The 13,947-nt window shown below is 37.0% G+C and overlaps 1 protein-coding gene across 1 annotated transcript in view; it reads left to right on the forward strand.

The window, feature by feature from the left end:
• The window catches only part of frem1a (Fras1 related extracellular matrix 1a), a 31,551-nt gene extending 17,713 nt beyond the window's left edge, over positions 1-13,838 (forward strand). Inside the window, exons 18-37 of the mRNA XM_057347650.1 lie at positions 232-417; positions 528-724; positions 885-1,107; positions 1,645-1,789; positions 2,080-2,221; positions 6,820-7,015; positions 7,219-7,483; positions 8,151-8,568; positions 8,651-8,852; positions 8,936-9,080; positions 9,155-9,284; positions 9,359-9,431; positions 9,760-9,906; positions 10,048-10,250; positions 10,323-10,370; positions 11,413-11,589; positions 11,769-11,900; positions 12,179-12,294; positions 12,632-12,717; positions 12,802-13,838. Of these exons, the coding sequence (XP_057203633.1) occupies positions 232-417; positions 528-724; positions 885-1,107; positions 1,645-1,789; positions 2,080-2,221; positions 6,820-7,015; positions 7,219-7,483; positions 8,151-8,568; positions 8,651-8,852; positions 8,936-9,080; positions 9,155-9,284; positions 9,359-9,431; positions 9,760-9,906; positions 10,048-10,250; positions 10,323-10,370; positions 11,413-11,589; positions 11,769-11,900; positions 12,179-12,294; positions 12,632-12,717; positions 12,802-13,001 (3,431 nt within the window). The 3' untranslated portion in view covers positions 13,002-13,838. The remainder of the gene's footprint in view (positions 1-231; positions 418-527; positions 725-884; positions 1,108-1,644; positions 1,790-2,079; positions 2,222-6,819; positions 7,016-7,218; positions 7,484-8,150; positions 8,569-8,650; positions 8,853-8,935; positions 9,081-9,154; positions 9,285-9,358; positions 9,432-9,759; positions 9,907-10,047; positions 10,251-10,322; positions 10,371-11,412; positions 11,590-11,768; positions 11,901-12,178; positions 12,295-12,631; positions 12,718-12,801) is intronic.
• Positions 13,839-13,947: the final 109 nt, after the last annotated feature.

A 13,947-nucleotide genomic window follows, 5' to 3' on the forward strand; every position in this document is an offset into this window, starting at 1 on the left:
TAAATAAAAATATAATAATAATAATATAATAAAATGACAAAAGCACTAATGAAACTTAATATTAATAAAAAAAGAATGTAATAATGCTATTTCAAAACAATTATAAACTGAAAACAAACGTGTAATACCTCTGGTCCAAACACCTTTTGGGTATATATGTTTAAAATATATCAAAGTTTAACAATTGTTATTTGTTACCTGTGATAAATGTATCTTCTGTTCATACATCAGGAGAACTCTTTGTAGTGGATGAGGGTGGGTCAGCTTCTATCACAGCGACCCATCTGAGAGTTACAGACCAGGACACCCGTGCAGAAGATCTGGAGCTCATCCTAGTTTCTCCTCCAAAGTTTGGATACATAGAAAACATTCTACCCAGCCCTGGCTTTGAAAAGAGCAACATGGGAATCAGTATTGGTCAGTGCAATCCTGTCTTGTGATTCCTGTGACATTTCATAAAGTTGTTTAAAAACTACAATAAAGTAAAAGAATGATTATGATGGTAGGAATATTTGTTTTTCTTTTAGCTTCTTTTACTCACAGGGATGTGTTGAACGGACACATTAACTATGTCCAGTTCAGACACCAGAGGATGGAGCCCACCACTGACCAGTTCATGCTGCGTGTATCTGACGGAAAACAGCAGTCGTCTCCAGTCCCATTTTACATCATCATCAGTCCAACCAATGATGAGATTCCAGACTTACTGGCTAGGAACATCACGGTCAGTCTAAGGAAAACGCTTGACACATGAATATCTTAAGCAAGGAAATATTTCATTGATTTAATAAGTACAGTAAACACATAGTGAATATTTTGATCTGGGTAGCATTGCTGTAGTCGTTTCAGGCGTGTGAGCATGCAGGACAAATGTTCTCTTTAAGGTCAGAGAGGGAGACATGACCGTGTTGGACCCAACTGTAATCGACGCGGTGGATCTCGACATTCCTAGAGACCGCTTAACGTTCAGCGTTATCCAGCAGCCCCAACATGGATCCATCATGGGTGCGGCACACGGAAATGATGTGACGTTTCACAAGAGACTCAAGAACAAGCGTGGATCTGAGATACCAATAGAACACTTTACAATGGATGATCTCAGGAACGGTACTTAATCTTTTAAGGATTTGCAATATATATATATATATATATATATAAGTTGACTTTCAAGCCAATTTGCTGCACAGCTGTTTTTGAGTTTATGCAATTTTTGGGCTGCCTAACTCAATCCGAGTAATGTCACATGTCAACTCCTCTCAATCTGTTTCTCCATCTTTTTTCTCATCAGTTGAACCAACATAAGACAACCAGGCAACAAACAAATAGAGTTTATTCAAATAGGGACTCAAGTCCACCCAAGGCAAAATATTTTTCATGTCATTTTTATTATATTATACACAGACCCAACCATTGGTCAAGTTGTAATGTGACGCCGGATGAAAAAAATGCCAAAAGAACATTTCTGCAAATTTTAGGCAACATGTTACTACACCAAAGATGATAAAACAGTTTTCGATTTTTTTGTCACAACAGTGTAATGTGTAAACAATTTCTTTCCATTAGGAATTTTCCTGCGATGTGATTATGTATGGTAAATGAGATGCATACAGTATATCACAACATAAAGTTATTGTTTTACTCTAGGTATGAGTGTGATGTACATGCACGATGACTCTGAGAGTCAGACGGATATATTCATCCTTCAGCTCTCTGATGGAAAACACCAGCTCCAGAGAAGTGTGCATGTGAAAGTGCTGCCGGTCAATGACGAGGAACCACATATTATACGGTAACATGCTGTATATCATTAAAGAAAATGAATACTTCCTGTTATCCATTAATAAGTTATTTCTTTTTTGTTTTGAATAATCCTGACTCTAAACCCTAACCAGTCCTTAAAATGAAAGGGAAATGGATGGTTGAAAATAGTTCTTGGCACCGAATTCCTCCAAAACTGGTCTGATGAATAGCAATGTTTTTTTCCAGAACGCTGGAATCACAAATGTACAACTGGTAGCAGCCCTTTTCTGACTAGGTAAATCAGTCTGTGGTTCTGTTTTTGATTATTTTATTTTTTAGGAACACTGGGATTCAGATTGAGGCCGGAGAGTCTAGACTTCTCTCAAGTGCTGTACTCAGTGCCCAAGATAAAGACACTCCCTCCTGTGACATCATCTACGTCTTTGAGACTGTACCCACTCATAGTGTCCTTCAGATTAAGGTCAGAGTTCAAAAATGTCTAGGAAGAATGGTACAAAGTTCAATTTTTTTGTAGAATTAACAGTTAAGTAAGTCACACACTGGACGAAAAGTGCCATTAAAGTGTTCTAGAGTCTCTGAACCATTCATCGTCTGTCAGCAGTGCATAGCTATGACTCAAAACCCTGCTGTGTCACAGAGTGAAACTAGTTGAACATTAAATTACGTCATATTTGTATCAAATTGTCATTAATATAGATGGCTTCAAAGTGACAACATAAACAAACGTTACTGCATGCACTTAACTTCCGGTACACATTTGCAAACAATAGAGTGCCTGTAGATTATTTCTGAAGCAACAACAAAAAAAACGAGAAGAACCGTTACTTGGCTAAACTCCTCTCCCATTATTTTGAAATTAGACGGCAATACCAAGCTCAACCGCTAGATGTCAATGTACCACACGGTTTCTTTAAACGCGACCGAACTACAGGACCCATTCACATGGATTAAAGTGAAAAAATGTCTTCTGACTGAATTTCTTATAAGGCCAAGTCATATTCCTTTAACCGACACTTTATTTAAATAGTCAAGACCAATATAGTGTTTTAAGGGGAGATGTTTTAAATCGCTTTCATATTGCCAGTTTGCGTATTTTAAAAGCTATTTTTAATCTATGAAAACATACTTACATTGATAAATAATCAACCATCTACATAACTTCAGTGCATGTTTTTCGGGGCTTGACATTAAGCGTTGTCATGTGGTTGTCCTTCGGACAAGTACATTTGTCATAGCCTACTTGTACGAACATAAAAAAAACTTCATATGAAGTGTCAGTATAATTGTTTTGGATTCCGAGTGCTCAAGTTTGCTTCTAAGCGTTTTACCTAGTGTCTGAAGTTGGTTATACTCTTGCTATAGAACAAAGGCAAGCAGTAAATATTATTAGTGGCAGGGCTGTACGTTAACTTTTACATAACACTGGTGTTACAGGGGTTTTGTAGCACAGGCCAAGCTAGTGTTGCAGTCGAGACACCTAAACCGAGACCAAGACAAGACCAAGACCAGAGGGTGTCGAGACCAAAACATGACCAAGACGTTGAATGGCCGAGACCAAGACAAGGCCAAGGCAGACCGAGTCAAGACAAAGACTAGTACTCTCTAAAATTCTAAAAGATGCCTTAGTTAAATTAGGATATTTAAGTCACTTTTATTAAAATGCCTTGGATAAAAATACTGCTGGTGTGCATCTTGAGACAAAACAATGGCAACGACATATTTTAAGATATGTCAGGGATATTTATTTCCAGTTAAGACAGATCAAACTTTTATTTTAGTGTGGGACTAGTCTTAAGCCTTGTGTGTGAAACCGGGCATTAAAGTTTTACATCCAATCACATTAATAATGTTAACACTTAAATCAGACAATGCACCATCATTTTATTGTAATTCCCCCACAGTTGTGGTCTTGAAAAAAAATCCAGAGACCACTAAATCTGAGACCAAGACAAGACCGAGACCAAAGACCGTTGAGACCGAGACAAGACCATCACAAAATGGTTGAGACCGGACTCGAGACCAAGACCGGTCTCGAGTACTACAACACTAGTCGTAGCACAAGTATAAAACGTCTGTTGTCATCATTAAAAAATGTGCAAGTGCAGTTCATCATGAATAGGCAGGTAACTGACAAATGACATTAATGTTACATACAGATGGATAAATTAAGGCCATATATAATCTTTTTGTTTATCTACATTTTATTTAATATTTCTAAGTAACGTTACTGTGTTTTTAATTTTTTACTATACAATAGTGGTATATTTGTCCACATTAATTACTGTAGTATATTACAGTATTTACTATAGTAAACTGCAGTAAAATTCCTAGATACTAGTGTTTTTTAACTTTATTATAGTATACTATGCGTTTACTCTAGTTTATCAATTTACTACAAGGGTACTACAATTTTCCATAGCACATACTATAGTACACTACAGTATTTTTTCGTCTGAGTGTTCAGTTTAACTGGACTTTTATTTTGACGACTTGTCGGAAAGACGGCGCCCGAGTTAATATGTTTTTGACGATAGCTTCACTCAAATACGGAGCCCGTCTGGTCACCTCTCGGAGAAAAAAAAACAAGACCCGCAAATCCGTGGCCACAGTTTTGTAATTCGTTCCCTCAGTTTACAAAACCGTGCTCTCGGATTAATAAACTGTACCCACGAGTTTACAATCCGTGCTCTCGGTTTTGTAAACCGTCCCCTCAGTTTTTGAAATCTGTACCCACGAATTCATAATCTGTTTTGCAAACTGTAGCCTACTCGCGGAATTGAAGCCTCTGTCTGTCAACAGAACAAGCTCCTTCCTACAGGAACATTAACGAATATTGTATACTGTTTTATATATAAATTGTCCTAATGTACACACGAGTGCGTGGCGCATATAAAGCATGCGTTTATTGCCGCGTTTCACTGGCATAAAGTTGGTTTGACATTCAACTTTCGTGAATTTAGGGACCATCTCTAAAGTACACATTAAAATACCTTTTTCCAACTTCAATGGCATTTAAAGGGAATGACTTATACCCACAAGACTAACTGTACAGTGTTCATGTGTGTGTCAGATATAATGCACACCTTTTAGATTATTTATATTTATTATAATAAACAGTTAAATCAAATGCAAATATTCCTATGTGTTTCACTGCTGTATGGGCTCATACATAAATATACACATTTTAAAGCTCAATAGCATTTAAAGGGAATGACTTCCCTGACTAACTGTAAAGTGTTCATGTGTGTGTGAGATAGAATGCACACCTTTTAGATTATTGATATGTATTAAAATAAACCGTCAAATCACATGCAAACATTCCTATGTGTATAATGGTCTCATACACAAATATACCATTATTTAAAGCTCACTAGCAATACGTATAGGAATATGTACATATGATTTGATGGTTTATTTTAATACTCCATAATCTAAAAGTTGTGCATAATAGCTGACACACACATGAACACTGTACAGTTAGTTTTGTGGCTATAAATCATTCCCTTTAAATGCTTTTGAAGTTGGAAAAGGGTATTTTAATGTGTACTTTAGAGATGGTCCCTAAATTCACGAAAGTTTAATGTCAAACCAACTTTATGCCAGTGAAACGCGGCAATGAACGCATGCTTTATATGCGCCACCCGCTCGTGTGTAAACACATTAGGACAATTTATATATAAAACAGTATACAATATTGGTTAATGTTCCTGTAGGAAGGAGCTTGTTCTGTTGACAGACAGAGGCTAATTCCGCGAGTAGGCTACAGTTTGCAAAACCGTGCGCACGGATTGCGAAAGCGTGGGTACAGATTTCAAAAACTGAGGGGACGGTTTACAAAACCGAGAGCACGGATTGTAAACTCGTGGGTACAGTTTATTAATCCGAGAGCACGGTTTTGTAAACTGAGGGAACGAATTACAAAACTGTGGCCACGGATTTGCGGGTCTTGTTTTTTTTTCTCCGAGGGGTGATCAGACGGGCTCCGTACTCAAACAGTACAACGCTGGTAAAATAAACTCTTAGCAACTCTGGAGATGAAGTTCATGTGTTCATATCCTCATATAGTGCAGAGTGCAGACGCAGACAAATCCTAGACCAACACTTGTGTAGTATGTTAAATTGTGCACTTCATTCCCTCAGACACACAGCCAGATGACATAATTAAATAACAGGATTCAGTGTCGGCGAGCGATGCGCTATTGATTAATGTCACACACAAACAAGCACAACGACAAACGAACTTCACACAAGCACGTAGCTCTGTCTAATGCACATATTCTTATTATTCTATGTCGCACAGTGTTATTTTTTTTAAATTCTCTCTTCTCTCGAGCCTGGTTGTGATAGGTAGCAGGATTGAGTCGGTCTCTGGCTCAGTGCCAGTCATAGCGTTGAATGTTCTTGTCACACCGGTGTGATCGTACGCGTCAAAGGGTTAAAATCATGAAAAGTGAATTTATGATATTAAGGACAGGCGGGAACCCTGCAATTGACGGAAATCCGTGGTAGACTCGCTGCAATTAACGGAAATCCGTCGTAGCGACGGAGAACTTTAATCCATGCATTCAACAAATTGTTTATTTAATAAAATGAACGTACATCAAAATTCAACAAGTCGTTTATTTAATACAATTATTATACAATACAATAATAATCCAAATAAATACTAACATAAATTAAATAAAATATTATAGTTATATTATTTGACACTAGCCAAACACAGACCGGAAGTTAACTTAAGTACCGGCGCGCATGTCCGATGAAACGGTCTATACATACAGTCCAGGTGGCAACTGCATACAACAAGAATTCTTTTCTTAGTAATTGATTTACTGATTTCTATCAGACTACACATCTACAACATTCATTTACAGTTATTTAGTGTTCATCAAATGTAGAGAAATCATTATATTTTAAATGTTTTTTACTCTGAGGTGCTACACTGTCCCTCCAATCAGGTCACACCTTCTAATGGATAAAAATTACTGAAAACTTATCGACCATTGAGACACATTTCATTTTCCCTTCCTGACATACTTGTTTTCTGATGTTTCTTAGGGAGGCACAGACTGGGTGACTCTATCTGCAGGAATGAATTGTTCTCAGGAGGTTTTGGACATGAACCTGTTGCGTTACCTTCACACCGGCCAACCTGGAGCTCGTACTACTGACTTCTTTGTCTTCCATCTGTTTGATGGCAAAAACCGCTCTCCTGCTCAGCACTTCCACATTACTGTCAAAGAACTAGAGAAAGGTGAGTTGGGACTTCATTGTTACCAGTTTAAACATACCATCTGTGCCCCTATGGTACTGTATATGACGCATGAAAATACATGGACATAATTTTTAGGCCGCTTCTGTATTGAAGTTGCAAACCAAATTTTTTGATTTGGAAGTGACCTAAAAATAAGCAAAATAGTTGTAGCAACATCCCATCTGTCTGTGATTGCTTTCCAGGAGATCTAGTATTGTTTGTGAAGCCTGTGAAAACCGGTCGTGGGGAGCGAGTTGTCCTCACCACAGATGTGTTATTGGCTGTGGACGGCACTGATAAGCCAGAGGAACTTCTGTACGTCATCGCTGTACCACCAGCACATGGACACGTGGAGTACATCAAACACACGGGTGTGCACATTCGGTCCTTCAGTCAGCTGGATGTAGCTGCAAACCTGGTGTGCTACGTACACGACAACAGAGCAGATTCACCCAAAGAGACACTGCGGTAAGCACTGATACATTATAAACCACTCCTGACGAAATGGTCTAAATTATAATTTTTCATTAAACAAAAGCTTGATTTAAGCAGTAAAAAATTCACAATTTCCTGCTGGGGTGCCAGAAATATACAGCTTTTTCCTGTTAAATTACATGTTTTCTTGAAAATGTCTTTTTCTGTAATTTGTCATTTTTATCATTACGTGAAAAATCTGTAAAAAAAAACCTGTAGTTTTGACATGTTTACTGTCATTCTAAAATTTGGGGAAAACATTAAAAGAGAAAGAGTAACTTCAACACTAATGTATTCTTTTCACAATTCCTTGACAAAAAAAATTAATAATAATTGTATTTATGTAAAATATATATTATTTATTTTCATTTAGAATTTTAATTATTATTATTTTTTATTTATATATTATATATATATTTTTTGAATTATTTTGAATTATTTTTTAATTTTATTAATAATATTTTCTTAATAATATTTTATTTTTAAAATGTTATTATATTATATTATATTATTTTATTTTACTTATTTACTTTTTGAGTTCCTCTGCATTTGTGACTATCATAATGGTTAACGATATTTAACCACATAATGGTTATCAATACTGTATCTTAATGATGTGTTGTCTTTACTAATAATATCCTTATGGCTACATTTTCTGCAGGTTTGTGGTCAGTAACGGAAAAACAACCCGCAATGGAACCTTGGAGATCTTTGTGGAATTGACTGATAAGATTCTGCCCACCCTTGTGCATAATGCCGGTCTGCAGGTTCCTCAGGGGTCCACCATAACTTTATCTCCTGATGTTCTGCTCCTGTCTGACCCCGACACCCCACCCACCGCCCTGATCTACAAAGTGCTCCAACCTCCCCAGTATGGCCAGCTGCTCCTGAAGGGCCATCCACTGGTCACAGGCAGTAATTTCACCCAGAAGAGCATTCATGATCTGGATGTTGCATACAGACACTCGGGTGGATCTTCTCAAATCGATCGCTATACATTCATAGCCTCCGATACCACAGACAGAGGCTTTCTGGTGGATGGAAAAGTGCAAACCGAGCCTTCTTTCTTCACACTACAAGTTAGTTGTTTTATTACCGATTTAGCATTTCATTGACTGTAGAAATTTGAATGGTAATTATTCGCGTACGTGTCCACCACAGATCGAAGCTCTAGACAGCTCCGCACCACAGATCGTAACGCTTCAAACTCTGTGGAAAGTAGAGGTGATGAAAGATGGACGTTATGGGATCTTTATTTCATCTAGAGAGCTCAAAGCTCACGATACAAACTCGCCAGACGACCGTCTTATATACCACATCCTCAGAGCACCTTACCACGGGTACCTGGAAAATTCAACCAACGGTGAGAATTAAAATGGGAGAAAACATTTGTTATTCGATATTTGTGTCGTATAATACATTCGTAAAATCTAACATGAACTACAGGTGAGTTTGTAAGGCAGCGTTTCTCTCAAAGGGACCTGAACAGAAGGAATATTCTCTACATTATAAACTCGGCTGTGGATGCTCTGACTGACAGTCTGGAGTTTTCGGTTTCTGATGCTTTGGGCAATACCGGACCCTCGTACAAGTACAGTACATCCTCACGTACTGAATAATGAATAAATGATAAGGAACAGTGTTTAATATCCTTCCCGTCTGCAGACTGGAGTTCAGCTGGGCCAGTGTGGAGCTGACCATGAGCGATTATGTGATATGTGAGAGTCAGAGATCGGTTTCTCTAAACATTCAGAGGAGAGGAAATGTGCAGGACTCATCTTTTGTAACTGTACAGGTATAGCGTATTCATTGACTTGCAGTGTTTTTCTTAAAACATTTTTTATATTATAGACTTTTTATTTCCCATAGGTAAAAGAACTAACAGCATCTGCTGGAAAAGATTTTATTCCTGCTTCCTCATCTCTAATTCAGTTCGACCCAGGTATGTTGGACATCTACTTGGTATTAAACTACTTAAAGGGATAGTTCACCTAAAAATCCAAATTCTGTCATTATTTATTCACCCGTATGTCGTTCGAAACCTGTATATGACTTTCATCTGTGGAACGCAAACCAAGATATTAAAATAAAATGCCATACAATGGAAGTCAATGGGGGCCGATGTTGTTTGGATACCAACATTCTTCAAAATATATTCCTTTGTGCTTTGTATTGTTTTTTATTTTTGGTTAAAGTACTACTTTAAACAATTGACGAAATAAATTGAGATGTATACAAATAACAAAGATTCAAATGATTTTTTCCCCCAGGTGCGAGCAGTCGAGTATGGAGAACAGAGATAGTTCAGGACTCTTTGGAAGAGGCCGAGGAGAAATTCGAGGTGAATTTGGCATTCCCAGTGGGTGCGGTATTGAAAGGGACCACAAAAGCCACCATCCTCATAATGGACAAAAATGGTGAGACCATTGAACATTACAGGAATAAAGCTTCGTCTGAAAACCTCTGAATACATTTTTGTTGCATATTTATAAACGATGACAGGTAATGTTGTTAGAAGTGTCCTAATGATTTGTTGCATGTTTGATCGCATTCTGAAGGGCAATGCCATGAAAACAATTTCAAAGTGAACACTGACCTCCAAGGTTCAGAGATGAAGCCGGGGTCGTACCCTCAACACGGCTCAATCCAGGTGGAGGTGTTGCCTTTTTCTCAGGGATATATCAGAGGTGATGGTGATTTAATAGTTCAGACTCCCGTCGCTACAAAGAAAAGGCTCCGAGTCAATGGAAATGTCAAAGTGGTACGTTTAAAAAAAAAAAAATTATAGTGCTAATAGATAGTCAGAATACTAATCTGAAACTATGATTCACAGGTGCAACCTTCGGAAATTATTCGCCAAGGATCCGATGCCATTTTTAAAGTAAGATGAATAAAAACAATGAAAAGAGTCACATTATGTAGATGTTGCCATTGTAGGTTATGTACAAGCATGTTTTGGATATAAATTAAGAGACCGTTTCAAAGACCAATTTCAGTTTTTCTAAATTGACTGTTTATAGGTGTGTGTTTAGGTCAAATGATCATGTTCTTTTCATTCTGTGAACGGCTAACAATATTTCTCCCAAATTTCAAATAAAAATATTGCTTCTATTTGCATTCATTTGCAGAAAATGAAAACAGGTGAAAATAACAGAAAATATATGTATTTTTTCAGACCTCAAATAAAGAAAACAAGGTCATATTTACATCTAAGTAGGGCTGTCAAGCGATTAATCACGATTAATCGCATCCAGAATAAAAGTTTGGGTTAACATAATGCATGTCTGTGTACTGTGCATTTTAATTTTGTATTTATAAAAACATGCGCATTTATTTAAGAAAAAAATAAAATATGAATACACATTTACATGGGATTTAAATGATTGGCATATATAAATAAATACATGTAAACATTTTCTAAATATATACATGTTGTGTACATGTATGTGTTTATAAATACTAAATTAATATGCACAGTACACAAACATACATTATGTAAACACAGACTTTTATTCTGGATGCGATTAATCGTTTGACAGGCCTACTTCTAAGTAACACAACAGTAATATTTGTGCATGTATTTAGGAAAATATCCATTTTTTTATGTGTAACCTGGATTTTTATCCCAGTTTTTTGTGTGTCTTGTTCACATTGCTGTTGGATGACTTTGTCACTCCTGAGGTTTGATTTTGTTGAAATTCAACAGAAACGGAACTGGAATGGACACAATACATCTAGAAATGCCGATTTAATGAAAATGTGGAATGGTCTCTTAATCGATTCCACGGCTGTTTATCCAAAACTTCTGATACGCATACTAAATTAAAATGTGTTCATGCATCAAGGTGTCAATTTAAAGTTGGTGTTTTACGTATCATAATTCCTTTGTTTTGAAATAATATCATTATATTCTTACTTTACAGTATCATGGGATCATGTCGCTGGCAGTGGAGGAAGACAACACAGCGTCCTTAACAGGAAGAAAGGCTCAGGTGAAGGTGACCAGCAGGGGGCAGCAGCGCTCTGTTCCAGTCAGAGAGGCAAAACTACAGACGGCTGCTCACACAAACACTCAAGTTCTACAACATTTTAAAACACAAGTGAGAGTTTTTTTCCTAGTTTTCCTTATGTAACAGTTCCAAATGCTCTTGTGCATATGTGAACTTAAATGTGTATTGCTCTTATATAAAACAAACCTTTGCTGTTTGTCACATGATGTTACAGTAGATCAATTAAAAAAATGGAAATTAAATCAACGCACATTTCTTTATACCTACAGAAGATCCCATCTAAACCTGCTTCTAAACCCTGTAGCCCAGAACTTACTGGCTTTCTTCATTACGATGAGAGCTCAGGTCAACTCTTACGCTGTAATGGTGACACCTGGAGGCCCTGGACACCTACAAATGAGGTCATTACCATCACACTTTAATATGTACAATGCGTGACGATGATGCTCTAGGACATCATGTGTAGAAAATCAGTATCTTAAAGGAATAGTTCACCCAAAATATAAATAAATTCATATTTTTTAAAATTCACCCTCATGTTGTTCATGACACTTTCTTCTGTGGAACACAAAATAAGATATTTTGAGAAATGTCTCTAAAGCGTCCAATTCATTTACTGCTATTTATTGTTATTATGAGATGATTTTTACATTTTCATCTCTTCTGTGCACGTATCCAGACTGTGAAAGCACAGAAATGTTCTCCAGGATGGACGTACCACAACAACTACTGTTACTTTCTGAGCACAGAACGCAAAGCCACATGGAGCGGCGCAGCACGGGCGTGCAGAGAAAGGTAAGACTAGTGCTAAAAAGGATCAACCTGCAGATTTAAAGCGACAGTTCACCCAAAAATTTAAATTCCATCATCATTCATCCTCGAGTTGTTCCAAATCTGTATATGTCTTCGTTCTGATGAACTCAAAGGAAGAATGCTTATAACCAAACAGTTCTTCGTGGCCACCAATGACGACTTTTCATTGTTGGTTGAACTGTTCCTTTAAGGCTTAAAGTATCTAATATACAAAATGGGGGAAACTGCACAAAAGCTGTTCATACTAACTATAACTATTAATGACTAAAATGAAAACACATGCAATGTTTGACTTGCAACTAAATGTTTTTTCCCCAAGCTTCAATGGAAACCTGGTCAGTATTTTGTCAAAAGCTGATATGGACTGGCTTTGGGACTTCGGCGACAGAAAACCCTTTTGGATTGGTAATTTACGTTGGCCTTAAAATTAGTTAGGGTTCAATATCCCATAATACTTCTAATTTAACATGTTTCTCTCATCATCCACAGGTCTAAATGACCGTGAAAGCAAAGGCAGGTGGGAGTGGGTCGGTGGAGAGCCTGTTACTTACACCAACTGGAGGAGGAACCCTCCAAAAAAGATGAAGGGAACAAGAAAGTGTGTACTGGTCTGGAGGAAAACAAAATGGCAGATGAGAGATTGCAAGAAAGGAAAAGGACATCGCTACGTGTGTAATGTTAAAACATGAGTCAACGCTCACAAAACACTTAGTCATAGCGCCATATTACACAACCTGAGAGGATGAAACCGAAACCATACGACTACTAGGTGCACATATTAAAGGGATACTTCACCCAAAAACAAACATTCTGTCATCATTTACTCACCTTCGAGTTGTTCCAAATCTGTATACATTTTTTTTGTTCTGATGAACACAGAGAAAGATATTGGGACAAATGCTAATAACCAGACAGATGTTTCCCCCCCATTGACTACCATAGAAGAAAAAATACAATGGTAGTCAAAAGTGCCCAGAACTGTTTGCGGTCCTACATTCTTCAAAATGTCTTCTTTTGTGTTCAACAGAACAAAACAAATGATAAAGTATTTCTTCCTACTATGGTAGTCAATGGGGGGGGGGGGATCTGTCTGGTTATAAGTTACAAATATCTTTCTCGAAGGTGAGTAAATGATTACAAAATTTTCATTTTTGGGTGAAGTATCCCTTTAATTGTCTTTCCAAAATATATGGTCATGAAATGTCATATGCTGTAACTGCGTTTTAAAAATGGTTGCTTTTGATGACTACTTTGGCTAACACTGAGGGCTGTCATTTAATGTAAATATATTTTACACTTTAAATACTGTATGTATCTTTACTGTACATATTTTACGGCGTGTGATCTGTAAGCTCTGAGATTATTAATGTTATGGAACCAAAATCACAATGTACAAGAAATTATTTTTTACAGTAACTACCTGTGTGACATGTATGTATAATTTATCTTATGTATAAATTATCTTGAAAAATCAAAAATCAATAAAATGACTGTACGCCTAAAATTTAACATCAAATTAAATTACATTTTGGGTCTAGAAAATGTGCTATTGGTGCTTTTAGTTTCTTTACAATTACAGTGACTGTACGAAATTATGCAATTTATGATTTCCACATTCACTATGCTCCAAATGAC

This window comes from Triplophysa rosa, linkage group LG1 (genome assembly GCF_024868665.1).
Source record: "Triplophysa rosa linkage group LG1, Trosa_1v2, whole genome shotgun sequence".
Taxonomy (NCBI): Eukaryota; Metazoa; Chordata; class Actinopteri; order Cypriniformes; family Nemacheilidae; genus Triplophysa; species Triplophysa rosa.